The sequence below is a fragment of the Callospermophilus lateralis genome, chromosome 7 (genome assembly GCF_048772815.1).
Source record: "Callospermophilus lateralis isolate mCalLat2 chromosome 7, mCalLat2.hap1, whole genome shotgun sequence".
In the NCBI taxonomy this organism is placed as follows: Eukaryota; Metazoa; Chordata; class Mammalia; order Rodentia; family Sciuridae; genus Callospermophilus; species Callospermophilus lateralis.
Window position 1 is genome coordinate 143,470,625 of NC_135311.1, and position 14,576 is coordinate 143,485,200.

The 14,576-nt window shown below is 61.4% G+C and overlaps 2 protein-coding genes across 2 annotated transcripts; both read left to right on the plus strand.

Annotated features, from left to right (window-relative positions):
• Positions 1-1,470: 1,470 nt before the first annotated feature.
• On the plus strand, positions 1,471-4,283 carry Tnfrsf4 (TNF receptor superfamily member 4). Its single transcript, XM_077109789.1, has 7 exons — positions 1,471-1,926; positions 2,128-2,250; positions 2,694-2,795; positions 3,145-3,211; positions 3,636-3,832; positions 3,899-4,000; positions 4,083-4,283. Exons 1-7 carry the CDS (start codon positions 1,653-1,655, stop codon positions 4,151-4,153), a joined length of 936 nt encoding a protein of 311 aa, XP_076965904.1. The 5' UTR covers positions 1,471-1,652; the 3' UTR covers positions 4,154-4,283.
• Positions 4,284-7,901: 3,618 nt separating this feature from the next.
• Tnfrsf18 (TNF receptor superfamily member 18) lies at positions 7,902-10,311 on the plus strand. Its single transcript, XM_077110100.1, has 5 exons — positions 7,902-8,061; positions 8,815-8,931; positions 9,405-9,492; positions 9,634-9,836; positions 9,908-10,311. The coding sequence occupies exons 1-5, from the start codon at positions 7,902-7,904 to the stop codon at positions 10,027-10,029; spliced, it is 690 nt and encodes a 229-aa protein (XP_076966215.1). The 3' UTR covers positions 10,030-10,311.
• The last annotated feature ends 4,265 nt before the right edge of the window (positions 10,312-14,576 follow it).

A 14,576-nucleotide genomic window follows, 5' to 3' on the forward strand; every position in this document is an offset into this window, starting at 1 on the left:
AGACCCCCAGCTCACCCTCAAAAGAAACCCTTTGGCAAATCAGGCTTCTTGCTGCTCATGGGCCAGGGTTTGAAGATGAGGACCCTCCTTCCTCCGAGACCCCCCTGCACTTAGAGGCTGGGGGGTCTCTCCTTCCACTTCCTTCCGACTGCTGTCTGGTCCCCACTTGGCCCCGCCTCCAGGCTGGGGATTTCCTGCAGGTGGCCAGGCCACTCTCACCTGTGTGGCTCGTGGGTGGGGGATTTCCAGCCCCTCCCCTCTGCTCATCCTGCAGGGGTGGGGAACTCCGTTTGCAGCTTTTAAAATTAACTCGGGAGTAGATAATCCTGTCATGGCACAATTTAATAGGTACAGAAGAGACAGAGCCCTCCCAGTCCTTACCCAACCCATTTTCTTCAAGCAAGAGTGGTATCAGAGGGTGTCCACATGTAAGAAAAGGAAGTATGAGCTGGGTGTGGGGGCCATGCCTGTGACCCCAGTGACTGGAGGCGGAGGCAGTGGAGTTGGAGTCCTACATTCAAGGCTAGTCTGGGCAACTTAGGAAGACCCTGTCTCCAAAATTAATGAATAAATAAATAAGGGATTGGGGATGTAGCTCAGTGGTAGAGCACTTAGCATGCCTGAGGTTCTTGGTTCAATCCCTGGTACTGCAAAAAAATTAAGACAGTCAAGCACAGTGCCCAACCTATAATCCCAGCTACTTGGGAGACTGGGGCAGAAAGATTGCGAGTTCAGGGCCAACCTCGAAATTTAGTGAGACTGTCTTGAAACTAAAAGGACTGGGGATGTAGTCAGGGGTAAAGTGCCTCTGGATTTGATTCTTCTTTATCACAAATAACATATGCACATGTATGTGTCCCTGTTGCACACATGTGTACATGGGTGTGTACCTGTGTGTGCTCTTCCTTTCACATGCCCAGGTGGCTGCATGCACACTCTGCCCTGGGTCATGGACACTAGGCTGCTCTCAGGAATAAATGCCCCAGGAATTCCTGTCTCTCTGTGTGGCCCTGTCCTGTGAGTGGCCTGTTGCCGGGTTTCGGATCTCGCGACTAAAAGGCTCAGGGGTCACTCCAGTTAAACTGGGCTAACTGGGCTGCACGAAATAACCACACAAGAGACACAAATACCTTTTTCTTTGGGGTCGCTGTGACAGCTCCTCTGACCTTAAGGGTCCGCAAGAAGAGAGAGCGCAAGAGCATCGCTGACCCCTTGTATTGAGGGAAGCTATTCAAATGAGGCCAGGGGTCAGGTTTCAGGGGACTGAGTATCTTCATGATGTCCACTGTCAGCAGGTTGACTGACATCTAGGTAGGCCACACCCAAGGGCACAGTAAGAGGAGGGGACTCGCACAAGGCCCTTCCATAGAAGATTCTATCCTAAACAGGGCAAGGGGTTAGATTACAAAGGAACAGGTGAGCGTAGCTCCACCCACGGGGCTGTAGCAAGTCACACCCATGCACGAGACAGCGACCCTTGCACCCAAGAAGGGTGGGGAAAGCTCTGCCACATTTCTGCGACTGAGCGCCTCAGCACCCAGCCGGGGAGTGTGACCCAGTCACATGTCAGGTCTCCCACAGCCTGTAATCAGCTCTCTGGAAGACAGGGTTGTCCAGGCCATCAGCAAGGACAAACACTCGTCCCAACAGGGATGCAGGGACACACGCATGTGCACGCCAACAGGCACGCACCTGCTTACACACTTTCTTCCCGCCCCTCCCCACCCTCCCCCGCAGCCCTTATAGCCACATCCTGCAAGGAAAAACCCCAGACTCCTGTGAACGCAGAGATGAGGACGTGCGTGGGGGCTTGGGGGCCTGCTGCCCTTCTGCTCCTTGGGCTTGTGCTTGAAGTCAGGGCCGCACTGAACTGTGTCGGAAACACCTATCCCAATGGCCAAAGGTGCTGTCAAGAGTGCCAGCCAGGTGAGTAGCCTCCAGGTGGGGAACACCCAGAGGAGAGGTGACATGGACACAGGCATGGTGTCCTGGGAGGAGCACATGGGTGCTGCTCTGGAGGGCCTGGCCTGAGAAGGAAGGCACGGGTCTGTGCAGCCCAGAGAAGTGGCCTGTGAATGCCCACAGGCCAGCCTGGGTCAGCCGCCAATGTGCTGAGCTCTGCTGCAGGTAGTGGGATGGTGAGCCGCTGTGAGGGACCCAGGGATACCGTGTGCCTCCCCTGCGACCCGGACTCCTACAATGAGGCAGTCAACTACGAGGCCTGCAAGCCCTGTACCCAGTGCAACCAGAGTAAGCCCCACCCACCCGGGCCCCAGCCAGCAGGGGGGCAGCCACAACCAGCACCACATTCCCAGGAGCTGCAGAAACAAGCCCTGCATCCCAGAACCCTCCTGGGGCTGAGGCTGGCTCTGCTCTGGCTGTGGCTTGCCTGGGGCCACGTGGAGTTCCTACCATGTGGCCTTACCTAAGCCCAGGAGCCACCAGTGTCCAGCTCAGGTGCCGCAGGCTAACAGGTGGAAGGAGGGTGGGGAAGAGAGCCAGAGCGGCCACAGGGCCCTCACCAGGGTCTGGTGACTCAGAGGAACAGAGGGGCCAGGGAGCGGTCACAGGAGGGAAGGCTTGAGACCCTGGGGCTTCGGGGTTTGAAGAGGGGGCCAGCTCCCCCTTCCTGGGGCACTGTCTGCAGCCTGGGCAGGCCCAGCCTCCTCCACAGCCTCCACCTGCTCCCCCAGGAAGTGGGAGTGAGCTCAAGAAGAAATGCACACCCACGCAGGACACTGTCTGCCGCTGTAGGCCAGGCACTCAGCCCCTGGATGGCTTTAAGCCTGGAGTCGGTGAGCCTCGTGGTGGCCCTGGCCCGGGGTGGGAGAGTGTCTGTGCATGTCCAGTGCGTGTGAGGTGGTACCCTCAAGCCACAGGCCTTGGTAAGGGTGTGAATGAGCCGTGTTTCACATCACACAGTCGGTCCCAGTGTCTCCCCCTCTGGGCTGGGCCAGAAGGGTCACATCAAGAATGGGGTTCCCCGTCAGCTCCCTGGTAAGGGTCAGTGGGCAGAACGCACAGGGGTCTTCCAGAGGCCTTCCACCCACCCGCTTGCCATGGGGGTGAGCACCAGCCCCACAGGCCCCGACCCTAGGAACCTCCGGGGTCAGAGCTCAAAGACCTCCGGGGTCTTTGCTGCAGACTGTGCCCCCTGCCCTCCTGGCCACTTCTCACCAGGCGACAACCAGGCCTGCAAGCCCTGGACCAAGTGAGTGGGGGTGGGGGCAGGGGCTGGGGCTGGGGTGGGGGCGCGCTGGGCTCCCACTGAGGGTTGGGCAGGTCAGGGAGCAGGAAGCCCTGGCTGGGGAGCTCCTGGGGCCTGTCCCCAACAGCAGGGTCCCTGCGGGTAGAGTGGAGGCATGTGGGATCATAACTCGGAGCCCCGGAGTGTGAGGCCCCCTCCTCCAGGGCTCTACTCCAGGAGCTGGTGCAGAGGTGGCAGGGAGCTGGGGAAAATGGGGACAAGGGGTTGGGGGTCATGGGGATGGAGGGTAGGTGCAGCAAGGCGTGGGCCTGAGGAAGGGGGGTAGGGCGCTACCTCCAATACCTTTGGCCTAGAGTCAGAGGCTCTTGAGGTCATCGGTGTGGAGCCCATCACCACCTGGCCTGACTGACCGACTCCCCTCCCCCAGCTGCACCTTGACTGGGAAGCGCACCCTGAAACCAGGCAGCCTGAGCTCAGACACCCTCTGCGAGAACAGGACTTCCCCAGGCACACTACCCTGGGAGACCCAGGGCCCCGCAGCCAGGCCCACCACTGCCCTGCCCGCTGCAGCCCTGCCTGGAACTTCTCTAGGGCCCTCCACGCCCCCATCAGAGGCCCCCAGGGGTAAGGGGCCTTGCCCAGAGGGGAGTAGGGATGGAGAGTGGGGGCCCTCACTGACATTCCTTGCAGGCCTCCTGCTGGCTGCTGTCCTGGGCCTGGGCTTGAGCCTCCTGGCCCCCCTGGCTGTCCTGCTGGCCCTGCACCTGCACGGAAGGGCCTGGAGGTCACCTGGTGAGTGTCCACTGTGACCAGCCCAGGCCCCTCCTGGAGGAGAGAGACACCCCACCTCCAGCCACCTCCCTCTTCTCCCTAGGGGGAAACAGCTTCCGGACCCCCATTCAAGAGGAACAGCCCGACGCACACTCCACCCTGGCCAAGATCTGAGAGCATCTTGGGGGTGGGCTTTGTGGGGCAGCGCCCCAGGCACAGGCCACCCACCTGTGCCCTCCACACCGTTCTAGGTGCTGGGCCGGCTCTGGGCTCTCCTACGTATGTTGTGCATACTACCTGCCCAACGGCACCCCAATAAACATACCAGCTACTGTGGCTGCACCCCCCTCTAGCTGGGGAGGGATCTCCGTCAAGCTCGGGGTGGGGGTCCGCTCAGAGGCTCATCTGAGTGGGCATGGCACGCTCCAGTTTGAGGGTGGGAAGTGGGAGGCGACTGAAAGTGTCCTGGTGGAGCCCTGGGGGCTTGGGCCTGAGAGCTTGTACAGAGGCCTCTGTTCCAAGGGACCCACATCATTGGCTGACTGGGGGAACCCTGTCAGAAGGACCCTAGTGCCCTGGTCAACACAGGGGCCCTGCAAGCTCCAGCCTCTCAGCCCCACCCCTATACCTGGTGGGCAGTGGCCATGGGAGTCCCTGGTGGGAGGACATTGCCTTGGTAGTCCCTGGTGGTAGCTGGCCACAGTCCCCATGTCCCTGCAGGGGCACCCAATGGGGCAGCCACTTTGTAAAACTAGAGGCTTCTGCTTGGACCAAACTCTATCCTGAGACCTGGCTGTTCTGCTCCTGGGCTTTTACCCCCAGAAACAAGTGCCCTTGAATGTGAACAAGTGTCCACAGCCACCTCCTGTAAAAATCATCCCGAGGTGGAAAAGCCCCAAGTCCACCGACAGTGAGTGACGGCCAACTGCAGACGGCTCAGAGGCCTCCAGGCCACACCAAGTCCATGCTGAGAGACAGGAGGCCGTGACCCACCTTGGGCTCAAGGTCCCAGAGCCGCCCTCAGCTGCTCAGGGGTCCTAGGGCAAGCTCTGGGGCCACGGCCGCCTGATAAGATGCTCAATGACCTAAAGACAGAAGCCACATGGGAGGGTCCTGATCCCATGGGGGAAATGGCCAGCAGGTGTGGCCGACCACTTGAACAAATCCACAAGTCGGGAGAGGGCCAAGTGTCGGGAGCTGCCACTCACCGCGGGAGCACGCAGAGCGGAGGTGGGACAGCCTTCACTGGCCTGGCCACCTTGGCCATCTGGCCTGACTCTATGACGTGTTGTGATATTGAGTCCTTGTGGTGTTGGGGTACTCGGTCTGTCCCCAGTGCCTGGCCCTCCTGCTCCCAGTCCTCGGACTCCCCTTCCCAAACACCTTTTTTCTGACAAAAAAAGTCTACCAGCGAGGGTATCAGCCATCCCGGATGGCTCAGTCCCCTTCACTGGGTTCTGCCACAAGCAGGACAGCATGCAGCCCTGCCCTGAGCTGGGGCAGCAGGGTGGGGGGGGCGGGGGGCAGAGCTGGGGACCTGGAGGGAGGGGCTGTGGGGTGGGATCTGTGAGGCCTGGAAGGTCTGTGGTCTGCAGCCTCCTCTAGCTGGGGAGGGATCCTCCTTCCCCCACAGCTCACACCCACTGCCCCGTCCCTCTGGGCAAGACCCTCCAGCTCCTGATGCTCCCTTCCCACTTCAGAATCTGGGGCCCCTGCCCCTGCAGGATGCTCTAACCTGCCCCAGGGACTCTGGGTCACCTTCTCTTTCCTTCTGTGCTGTTGCTAGGCTCACTTTCCCTCCCCCCGGCCCTGAAAATCCCCGGATCTCCCCAGGCCCTACCTGGACCCCAGGCCTGGCTGCCCTGCCATATCCTCCCTTAGGGCCCAGGCGTCAGCCACGACCACCTTCTGCCCCAGAAGCTGCTCTGCCAGGAGCATCCCACCCTCTGTCAGCCCCTGCTGGACAAGGTGGGGACTCATGGGGCCTTGGCCAGGGACCCTGCTGCTGTGAGCATGCACCACTGATGTCTGAAGCATGAGGAGCCGCTCACAAACTGTGGGCAAACAGAGCAAGCGGCAGACACCACGTCTCTCCACTCAGTGGCAGGGAACGCCAGGAGGGCCCTGGGAGTGGGAGGGGCAGGAAGGCTGCTGACCTCACCAGCACCCCAGCCGCATCCTGATTCCCCGTCTCCAGAGCTGCCACCAGGGCACTAGGTCTCTGGGAAGCAGCCTCCACTCAGAGCCTACTCCTCTGAGCTGCCCTGTGACACCAGGGCCACATCCTCCACAGGACCCTCCAGGGGACACTGCACTTACTGCTGAAAGCCAGCAGGTCAAGGCATTGTTGGCCCCACCCTGCAAGGAGGCTCCTCCTTTCCAGGAGCCCCTCCTCACTGCTTCCAGAAGACGAGGGGCTCATGGTGTAGAGGAACAGCACTGTCTCAGAGGATGCCCCATGATCCAGAGGCCACGTGTCCTGGGTGCTCACATGGACCTGCCTGACCTCTTAGGTCTTTAAGATGAGCAGGAGCAGGGTCCAGACTTCACTGGCCTTCCCTCAACACCCTTACCTGGAATCTAGGTAGGGGCTAGTGGCTTCCTCTCTGTTCCAGGACTCAGACCCACCAGAGCTGCACAGAGATCTCTGGGCTCTTCACAGAAGGGATTCTGCTCTGGGTGGCCTGAGCCCCAGCATCCAGAGGCCAGAGCGGGAGAGGCCAGCACCTGTACTTTTTCTTTCCAAGAAGGCCCATAGCTGGGCATTTCTGGCAGGCCCCAGGGCACAGGGCTGGGCCAGCTGCACAGGCCCTGCTCTGACTGCAGGGGCTGGTTCCACTCTGGAGCTCTCTGCTTTCACTCTCTGGAGCCACTTTCTGTTTTGTTGTTTTGAGTACTAGGGGTGGAACCAAGGGCAAGCACACTACCACTGAGCTACATCTCCAATCCTTTTATTTATTTGCTGCTGGGGATGGAACCTAGGGCCACATTCCTAGCTCTTCTTTTGAGACACTGGCTCACTAAGTTGCTGAGGCTGTCCTCCAAATTTGAGGTCCTCCTCCTCCGCCTCCCAAGTCATTGGGATTTCTGGTGCTCATCACCCTGCCTGCCTTGGAGGCCCTTTCATTTTCAAATCCAGGCATCCCGGAGGGAATAGAGGATGAGACTCTGGTCTCTCCCTCAGAGCAAGACTTCTGTCTCCCTGAGCCTCTTTGAAGGGTGGCCTTTATCAGCAAGCCTCCTGGGACGGCTCAGGGTTCTCGGCCCCCAGGTGAGACTTGTCAGTGGGAGAGTTGGTGGTGATGCCCAGGAGTGCTGGATGGGCCTGGAGCAGGGGGCTCAGGGAGGTGACTGCCCACAGTTGGAGATGTGACCCAAGCTGTGGCGTTGGCAGGTCCGGGACACCTGATCAGAAGTCCCTTTGAGACTTGCAGCCACCAGCGGTCAGAGGTGCAGAAGCAGGAAGGCCCAGGGTGTTGGTTGTGCCTCTCTGCTCTCAAGTCTGAGCTGTGTCACCTCCCTGTGGTGGGGGAGGCGAAGGGGATCCCCTGGAGGTTTTAAGCCACAGGGGGGTACCCACACAGAGGCAACCCACAGCTGTGCACCGGAATACACTTCGCAGCCTCAAGCGGCAGGGTGGGCTGGGTGGGAGGGGCTGGTCCTAGCTCCCCACCCAGCTTCCCAGGCTTCCCAGCAGTGGGACCCATGCTGAGGTTCTTTGGGGGTCTCGATACTTCATGGAAGGCTTCCTCCCACCCTCTCGGGGTGGCCTTTAAGAGCCCGGACACCACCCGGCAGGCTGCAGGCTGGAGGTGGGGAGGCCTGGCGGCAGCCAGGGAGGCGGTAACTAGGGCGGGGGCGGGGCGTGTCCGAGCAGGCCAGGCCTCCTAAAATCCCCGGAGCAGGACCGCCGAGGGGCGCGATGGGCCCGCAGGCATCCCTGCGCGGGGTCGTGCTGCTCTGCGCCCTGGGTCTGGGTCTGGGTCTGGGTCTGGGTCCAGCGCGAGGGCAGCACTGCGGCCCTGGCCGCTGGCTGCAAGGGACTGGGACCGATACGCGCTGCTGTGGCTCCTGTGCCCCCGGTAAGACGCAGCACGGGAGCGGGGGATGGACGGGCGCCTCCTCGCGTGCGCAGACCCAGCTGCGGGGCCAAGGAGGCCTAGAGCCTCGGTCTCTGTGGGATCTCGCAGGGAGGCTGAGGCTTCCAGCTGAGTCCGGTGTCCTAAGGTCAGGGAACAGGGCCAGGGGCCTGAGGGAGCTGGAGACCCCAGGAGTGCCTGGGGTTCTGGGGAAGGAAGGCTTCCCTGTCTCCTGTCGGTCAGCGGAACCTTGGCCATCACCCAGGCCACTTCCTGCGCAGCTTGGGGTCCAGGCACCTCTTTCTGCCCCAATGCTGCCGCTGCCAGAGTGGGTAGGGGTAGCGCCAGGATGAGGACTGCAGGAAAACACCCTTCCAGGCCTGGGGGTGGGGAGGGCAGCTCTGAAAGGTCAGTGAAAGGGTCCTCTGGGGTTTGACCCCGCTTTTCCCACATCTCTAAGGCTATGGTGGACAGTGGACAGCCTCTGAAGTGTCCCTGGGGCCTGGAGGGGGTAGTGCAGGATGGGAAGGGGGAAGGGGGCTCTCAGGAAGCCCCAGGTGACTTCCTGTCCAGTCACTCCCACCATCAGCCAGCCATGTGCTGAGGGGCTGGGGCGGGGGTGGGGGGTGGGGGGGTGGAGACTGAGTTGGACACAGCCCAGGCTCCTGGCCTGGAGCTGGCTGAGGGTGGAGGTCAGAAGAGTAGGGGGAGAAGGAGGAGACTGGCTGCTGAGAGGCTGGCTCACTCTCCACCCAGATGAGAAGAACTGTTCTGACTGTATATGTGTCAAGTCCGAATTCCACTGCGGGGACCCTGGATGCCAGACCTGTACACACCACCCCTGCCCTCCAGGCCAGGAAGCAGTGCCTGAAGGTGAGTCCCTGGGAGGCCACTGCTGGCCGTGTGAGGCAGAGCCAGAGCTCCAGGGAGTGTGGTGGGCAGGGTGCTGTCTGCTGGGGTGTGGGTGCATCCTCTGAGCACGTGGACCAGGATATCTTCGTCTCCTGACTCTGCAGCTTTAGGGGAGCTCCTGCCCTCATATCCTGGGCCTGTGCTGCTCACACCCTCAGGGCTGGCTCTGAGGGCCCGTGGGGGTGTCCAGGAGCTGTCTGGATTCCAGCCCCTCACTCTTAACTATGACTCAGGGCCTGCTACCTGCCCGGTCCATCTGCACCAGCTCTGTAACTGGTACACACGGGCACTGATTGTGCAGGACTCCTGTCCTGTGGGCATCAGAGACCTCTGCTGAATGGAAAACATGGGGTCAAACTCCAGGGGACCCTTTCACTGGCCTGTGTCCCCACCTACCCAGTGCTTCTTGCAGTCTGTCAACTGTCTGTTCCTAGGGAATTTCAAGTTTGGCTTCAGATGTGTGGACTGCGCTGTGGGGACCTTCTCCAGTGGCCACGAGGGCCGCTGCAGACCTTGGACAGAGTGAGTGCTGAGTGAGGCCTTGGCCATGTAGCTCCAAGGGATCCTGTCCTGTCCCTCCCAGTGTGGCCACCCCTGAGGGCCCTGTGGTCCCCCAAATAGCCCAGAGCACCAGGGTTGACCGTGTCTGTGTCTGTGTCCCAGCTGCGACCAGTTTGGTTTTCTCACCATGTTCCATGGGAACAAAACTCACAATGCTGTATGCATCCTGGGGTCTCTGCCCACTGAGCCACATGGCCAGCTGACCATCCTCCTCTTGGCCATGGCCACCTGCATCCTCGTCCTGACCACAGCCCAGCTCAGCCTGCACATTTGGCAGCTGAGGAGGAAGCACATGTGGCCTCAAGGTCAGTTGGGTCCTAGGGGAGGAGAGAGGGTGGAGGGCTCAGGCTGCCTGCTGACCACGACCCCCCTACAGAGACCCAGCCACTTCTAGAGGTGCTCCCCCCACCAGCGGAGGATGCCTGCAGCTGCCAGTTCCCTGAGGAGGAGCGGGGGGAGCGGCTGGAGAAGGACGAGCTGGGGGGTCCATGGGTGTGAGGCTGACCATCCTCAGGAGAAGCTGCACCCCAAGCCAGACCCTCCCCAGGAGCTTGCCCAGGCTGACCTCAGGAGCCAGGGCTCTGCTTTCCATCTGTTCTGGGCCCGGCCCTGCTCCCCTCAACGGTGGAAGTGGGTACAGGATGGTGACAGTGACAAGTTCCCTAGACTACACAGAAGGGTGGTGGCCATGGCTGGCCCTGTGGGAGAGATGGGCAGCCATGACTGCCTTCCTCCCTGGCCAGCCCTGCTGGGGTGGGGTCTGTGGTCCCCCCACGGGTGTGCAGTGTCCAGCAGGGGACCTGGCTGCAGGTGGTTTTCAATAAACACTTGTTCAGTGACCTGAGTGGATGTGTAATGGGGGATGGAAAGAAGGGCAGGGAGCCCAGGGCTGGGGTTCGGGGCACTTTGTCCACCCACACCCATGGTCCCTTTCCCAGGCTTCAAAGGCACAGCCAAGTCCCGTCCCAGGAGCTCCCAGCTGGGGTGGGGGAGCACAGTTCGGACTCTTCGAGTCCTGGGCACAGGCAGTGGGCAGGGGCCACAGAGCTCAGGAGGCTCCCGGAGGAGAGGCTCACACTGGACCTGCCTTCTTGGTGCTTAGCCAGACCACCTCTCCTGGCTTTTCTGGCCCACACTGAGCTGCCACGTGCTGGACCTGTGGTCTCTGGGCCACCACCCCTCTGAAAGCCAGTGGAGACTGGTTTCTGCACCGCCCACCACCTGACTTGCCTCACTGTGCCCTGTACCCAGGGACTCAGACTTGGTCACTTTCCACCCCTGCACTTCTGATGTGAAGCAGCCTCCAGGTGGCTTGCCTTGGCGCTGGGCCTTCTCCTGTCCTTGGATCCCTCTCTCTAGGGCATGGCACTTGGTCCCACCCTGCAGAGCATGTTCACAGCCTCCTGGCAGCCCTAGCTGCAGCTGCTACTGGAGAGATCTGATAGGGATGTCTTGGCAAGGCTGTCCAGGGAGTGGCAGACCAGTGGGGACCAGTCTTAGCAGCACCTTGGGGCATGTGCATACCTGGCCACTGCCCTCAGCCCCCCACGCGTTCCCCATCTCCATCTGCCCCCAGCCCCCTCAGCTCCCAGTGGCAGTGGGCAATGGGCCCAGCCCACAGCTGATAAGTGACCTGCAGTCTGGGGTGTCAGGCCCCCAGCCCACAGGCTCCTGGGAAAGACTGAGGCCAAAGCATGCCTAGACTGGTGGCAGTGGCTAACAACAGGACCCAGAACCTGAGAAGCCCAGGGACAGCTGGGGACGTGCTGGAGAGTGGACAGTGGTCATCTACCTCTGGTCACCCATTTATTAAGACACCGCATCAGCATTTTTACCAGCACCTTCTCTGTGCTCTGGGAGCTGCCAGGAGCCTACCCTCACCCCAGGGTGGGGGACTGAGGCCGATCAGGCAACAGCTGGAAGGGGCACTGGGGGCCTCTCTGGGCTCACTGCATCCCTGCAGGTCCATGGACCCCACCCTTGCTCCCCTCAGGACACCTCTGGGGGTGTCCCCAGAAAGGACCGAGGTCCGCCAAGGTTACACAGGGCTGACTCAGCTGGAAACCCCTGGGGGGCGGCCCGTGGGGGCGACTGGGCCGAATGAACGTCAGCACGGGGTGGGGGCGGAAGGCTGTCTGTGCAGAGCAGGTGGGGGATTCCGCTGCTCTCAGCAGGCCTCACTCCCCGCCCCCCCTCAGCCCCTGCCTGGCCCGGGACCACCTGCGTGAGATCCAGGTGTGGGGGCAGAGCCCAGGGCTGCCTGGAGGCGCATGGAGACCCAGAGGGGCTGGGGTGGAGAGCAGGTGAGGCTTGTTGGCCTGGGGACAGGCTTGCCCCCCCCACCCCAGAGGAGGCCCAGGCCAACCCCTCCCATAGGAGGCTCTCCAGCTCTTCCGGAAAACCGCAGCTCCCCTGGCCTCAACTCTCCCCAGCCGCCCCACAGTTGGTAGGTTTTGTTCAGCCTCAGATAAGGCCCCAGAGGCCATCTCTGTTCCCAGAAGTGCTTCCGGCCACAGTTGGTGCCTGCCAGCCCAGCTCCACCCACTCACCTTTCTCAAAGAGACACCTCCCTTCACTGAGATCTGCATTCAGGCAGGGTAGGACCTCAAACTCAGGGTGAGAGTCCTTCCAGTTGGATGGAGAGAGTTAAGGTGAGGACGGGGAAGAGACTTTTTTGCTAGACAGAACTGGCCACCAGCCCTTACCCCAGCCCAAGTCTCAGAACAACTGGGGGGGCCTTAGAGGGCAGGTGGGGCCCGGCAGCCCCCGTGGCTGGGATGTGCCCCCACGTGGTCAGCTAGGCACTGTCCCTGGACTGGGCCATCTTCCTGGCCCACCCTCCCTACCAGAGGACGGCTCGCTCTTGAGGGGCTGCCCTCAGCCACTGCTCACCCCCTCCTTGGTCAGGAAGGCAGACATGCACCCATCACCTCATTTTCCCAGGAAGCTCCAAGTTCTGGGGTGCTCTCCAGAATGGTGATTCCGGTCCAGGGCGACTCTGGCCTCTGCCCCCCATCCCACCAGATATTTCCAAGGGGAAAGGGGCTTAGGGGTGGGTGAGCAGACAGCCCCAATAGGCCTTAGTCTGGCTGACACCAGGTGCTCAGTAGCCCTGGCTGAGGCAGGCCCCAGGTGTGCCCTGGGAGGGTCTGTCCTGGTCAGCCCCTGGGCTGCAGGGATGGGAGCCTGGGTCAGGCCTGGGGGCCACTTGACTCCCTATACTTTCTGCTGGTAGAGGACACTTCTTGAATTCCCTGCCCACCAGCAGGACCCCAGAATTTAGCCCTGGAAGAGAGAGGGAGGGAAAAGGAGTGGGCAGAGGAGAGAGGATGAGGGAGAAAGAGGGAGTGTGATAGGGAGGGTCACCTCTCCGGCAGCAGGTCTGTGAGGTCCCTTGACCCTGCTGGTTCTGCCTGAATTAAAGACCTCACACCTGCCAGACACCCAGGGCTCAGTGCTCCGCAGCCCACCTCTCCCTGGGACCCCTTGCAGTCCTGGACTAGAGGGCACCTCAAAGCACGCGTGTGGGCTGGGAGGAGCTGGGGAGGGCCCGTGGGGCGGGACGTGGCTGTCATTCCTGTGGAGCGAATGAGGAGCCGGGAGTCTCAGGACACATCCTTTATTGACATCTGGGCCCTCAGGGCTGCCAGATACAGTCCTGGCCTGTGGGGAGCTCCATCAGGAAGAGGGCCCTGAACCTGAGGTCCACAGCCCACTGTGGCAGGTGAGGAGTGCCGCAGTGTTCTGTGACAGCAGCGAGGCCACCGTGGAGCAGAACCCCAACTTGGGCTGGCGCTAGAGTGGGCAAGAGGCCTATCAGGCACCCAGGCTCAGGGGTTTCAGTGACAAGAGCAGAGGGAGAGCAAGAGGTGACCCTAAGGTGACATGGCTGCAGTAGCCAGGAGCTATGGCAGTGTGGCCTCAAAGGGTCTTTGCCCCTCCCTGGCCTTGGTGGACTCCAGAGTTGGGCCCTTCCCACAGGAAACTTGTGTGCTCTTGCCTAGCAGGTGGGACTCCAGGCTGTGGGCCACAGCAGCAGGGTGACTGGACTTGGGTTAGGGTTGGAAAGAGCACCCAGGACAGGGCAGGCAGTGTGTATGGGAGCTGTGGCATGGGCTAACCACAGGTGTACCCCCCCCCAGGGTCTCCACCACCAGGGGCTCTGTGATGGGGGGGGGGGTGTTTCACTTTACCTCTTTGAGCCCCTGTCCCTGTCTATTCCTGGCTGCCTACTGCACCGGTCCCTGTGTATGCTGGCCAGAAACAGTGGCAGACAGCGCCCTCTATTGGTGACATGGAATTGCATCCCTGGATGGCAACAGCCCTGCCTGCAAGGGGTAGGGAGCCAGCACCCCAAGACAGGTTCTCTGGCCCCCTCAGATGCTTCCAATGCAGACAGAGAGAAAGCAGCCACTCTGCATTTGGGATGGAGCTGGCTCTGCTGTTGGACAAGGGAAGGTCAGCAGTGGGGCAGCTCAGGAGGATTTGATGCCTGGCCATGACCACTTGGAGTTGGGGCAGCACAAGCAGAAGTGTGTGCAAGCTGGGGACCTGCAGGACCCCTGGAGAGGGGACCCTCCTACAACGGTAAGGTAATGCCTTGGCCACTGGGTGGAGGGCCTAGACCCTCAGGGCCCAGAGTGCTGGAGTTCTCTCCTCAAATCCCAGGCCCTCAGGGAGGGGTGTGGGCGGCCTCAGGATTGCTGGGGCCTGGCCAGTGCTGACCCCACATTCTTCAGGGACCACTACCCAAAAGCCCTGGGCCCTTCACCTCCAAGTTCTGGGCCTCTGTGGGGAAGGGGGGCTGTGGGGCTATGGAGAGTGCCCTTGCCTGGTGTCCAAGGCCCAGATAAAAGCCGTGCTGGGCAGGGTCCGGGCGAGCCATGGGCAGCCCCAGAAGAGCAATCCAGAGGGGTTCCGAAGAGTCCACGGGGATCCAGACCTTTCCTGGAGAAACCTCACTGTGGCGATCCCAGTGCCAGGCTGGAGTTGGGGCTCATGAGGGCTGCAGGCCGGTCCTGGGGGATGAGGAGCCCAGGGCTCTG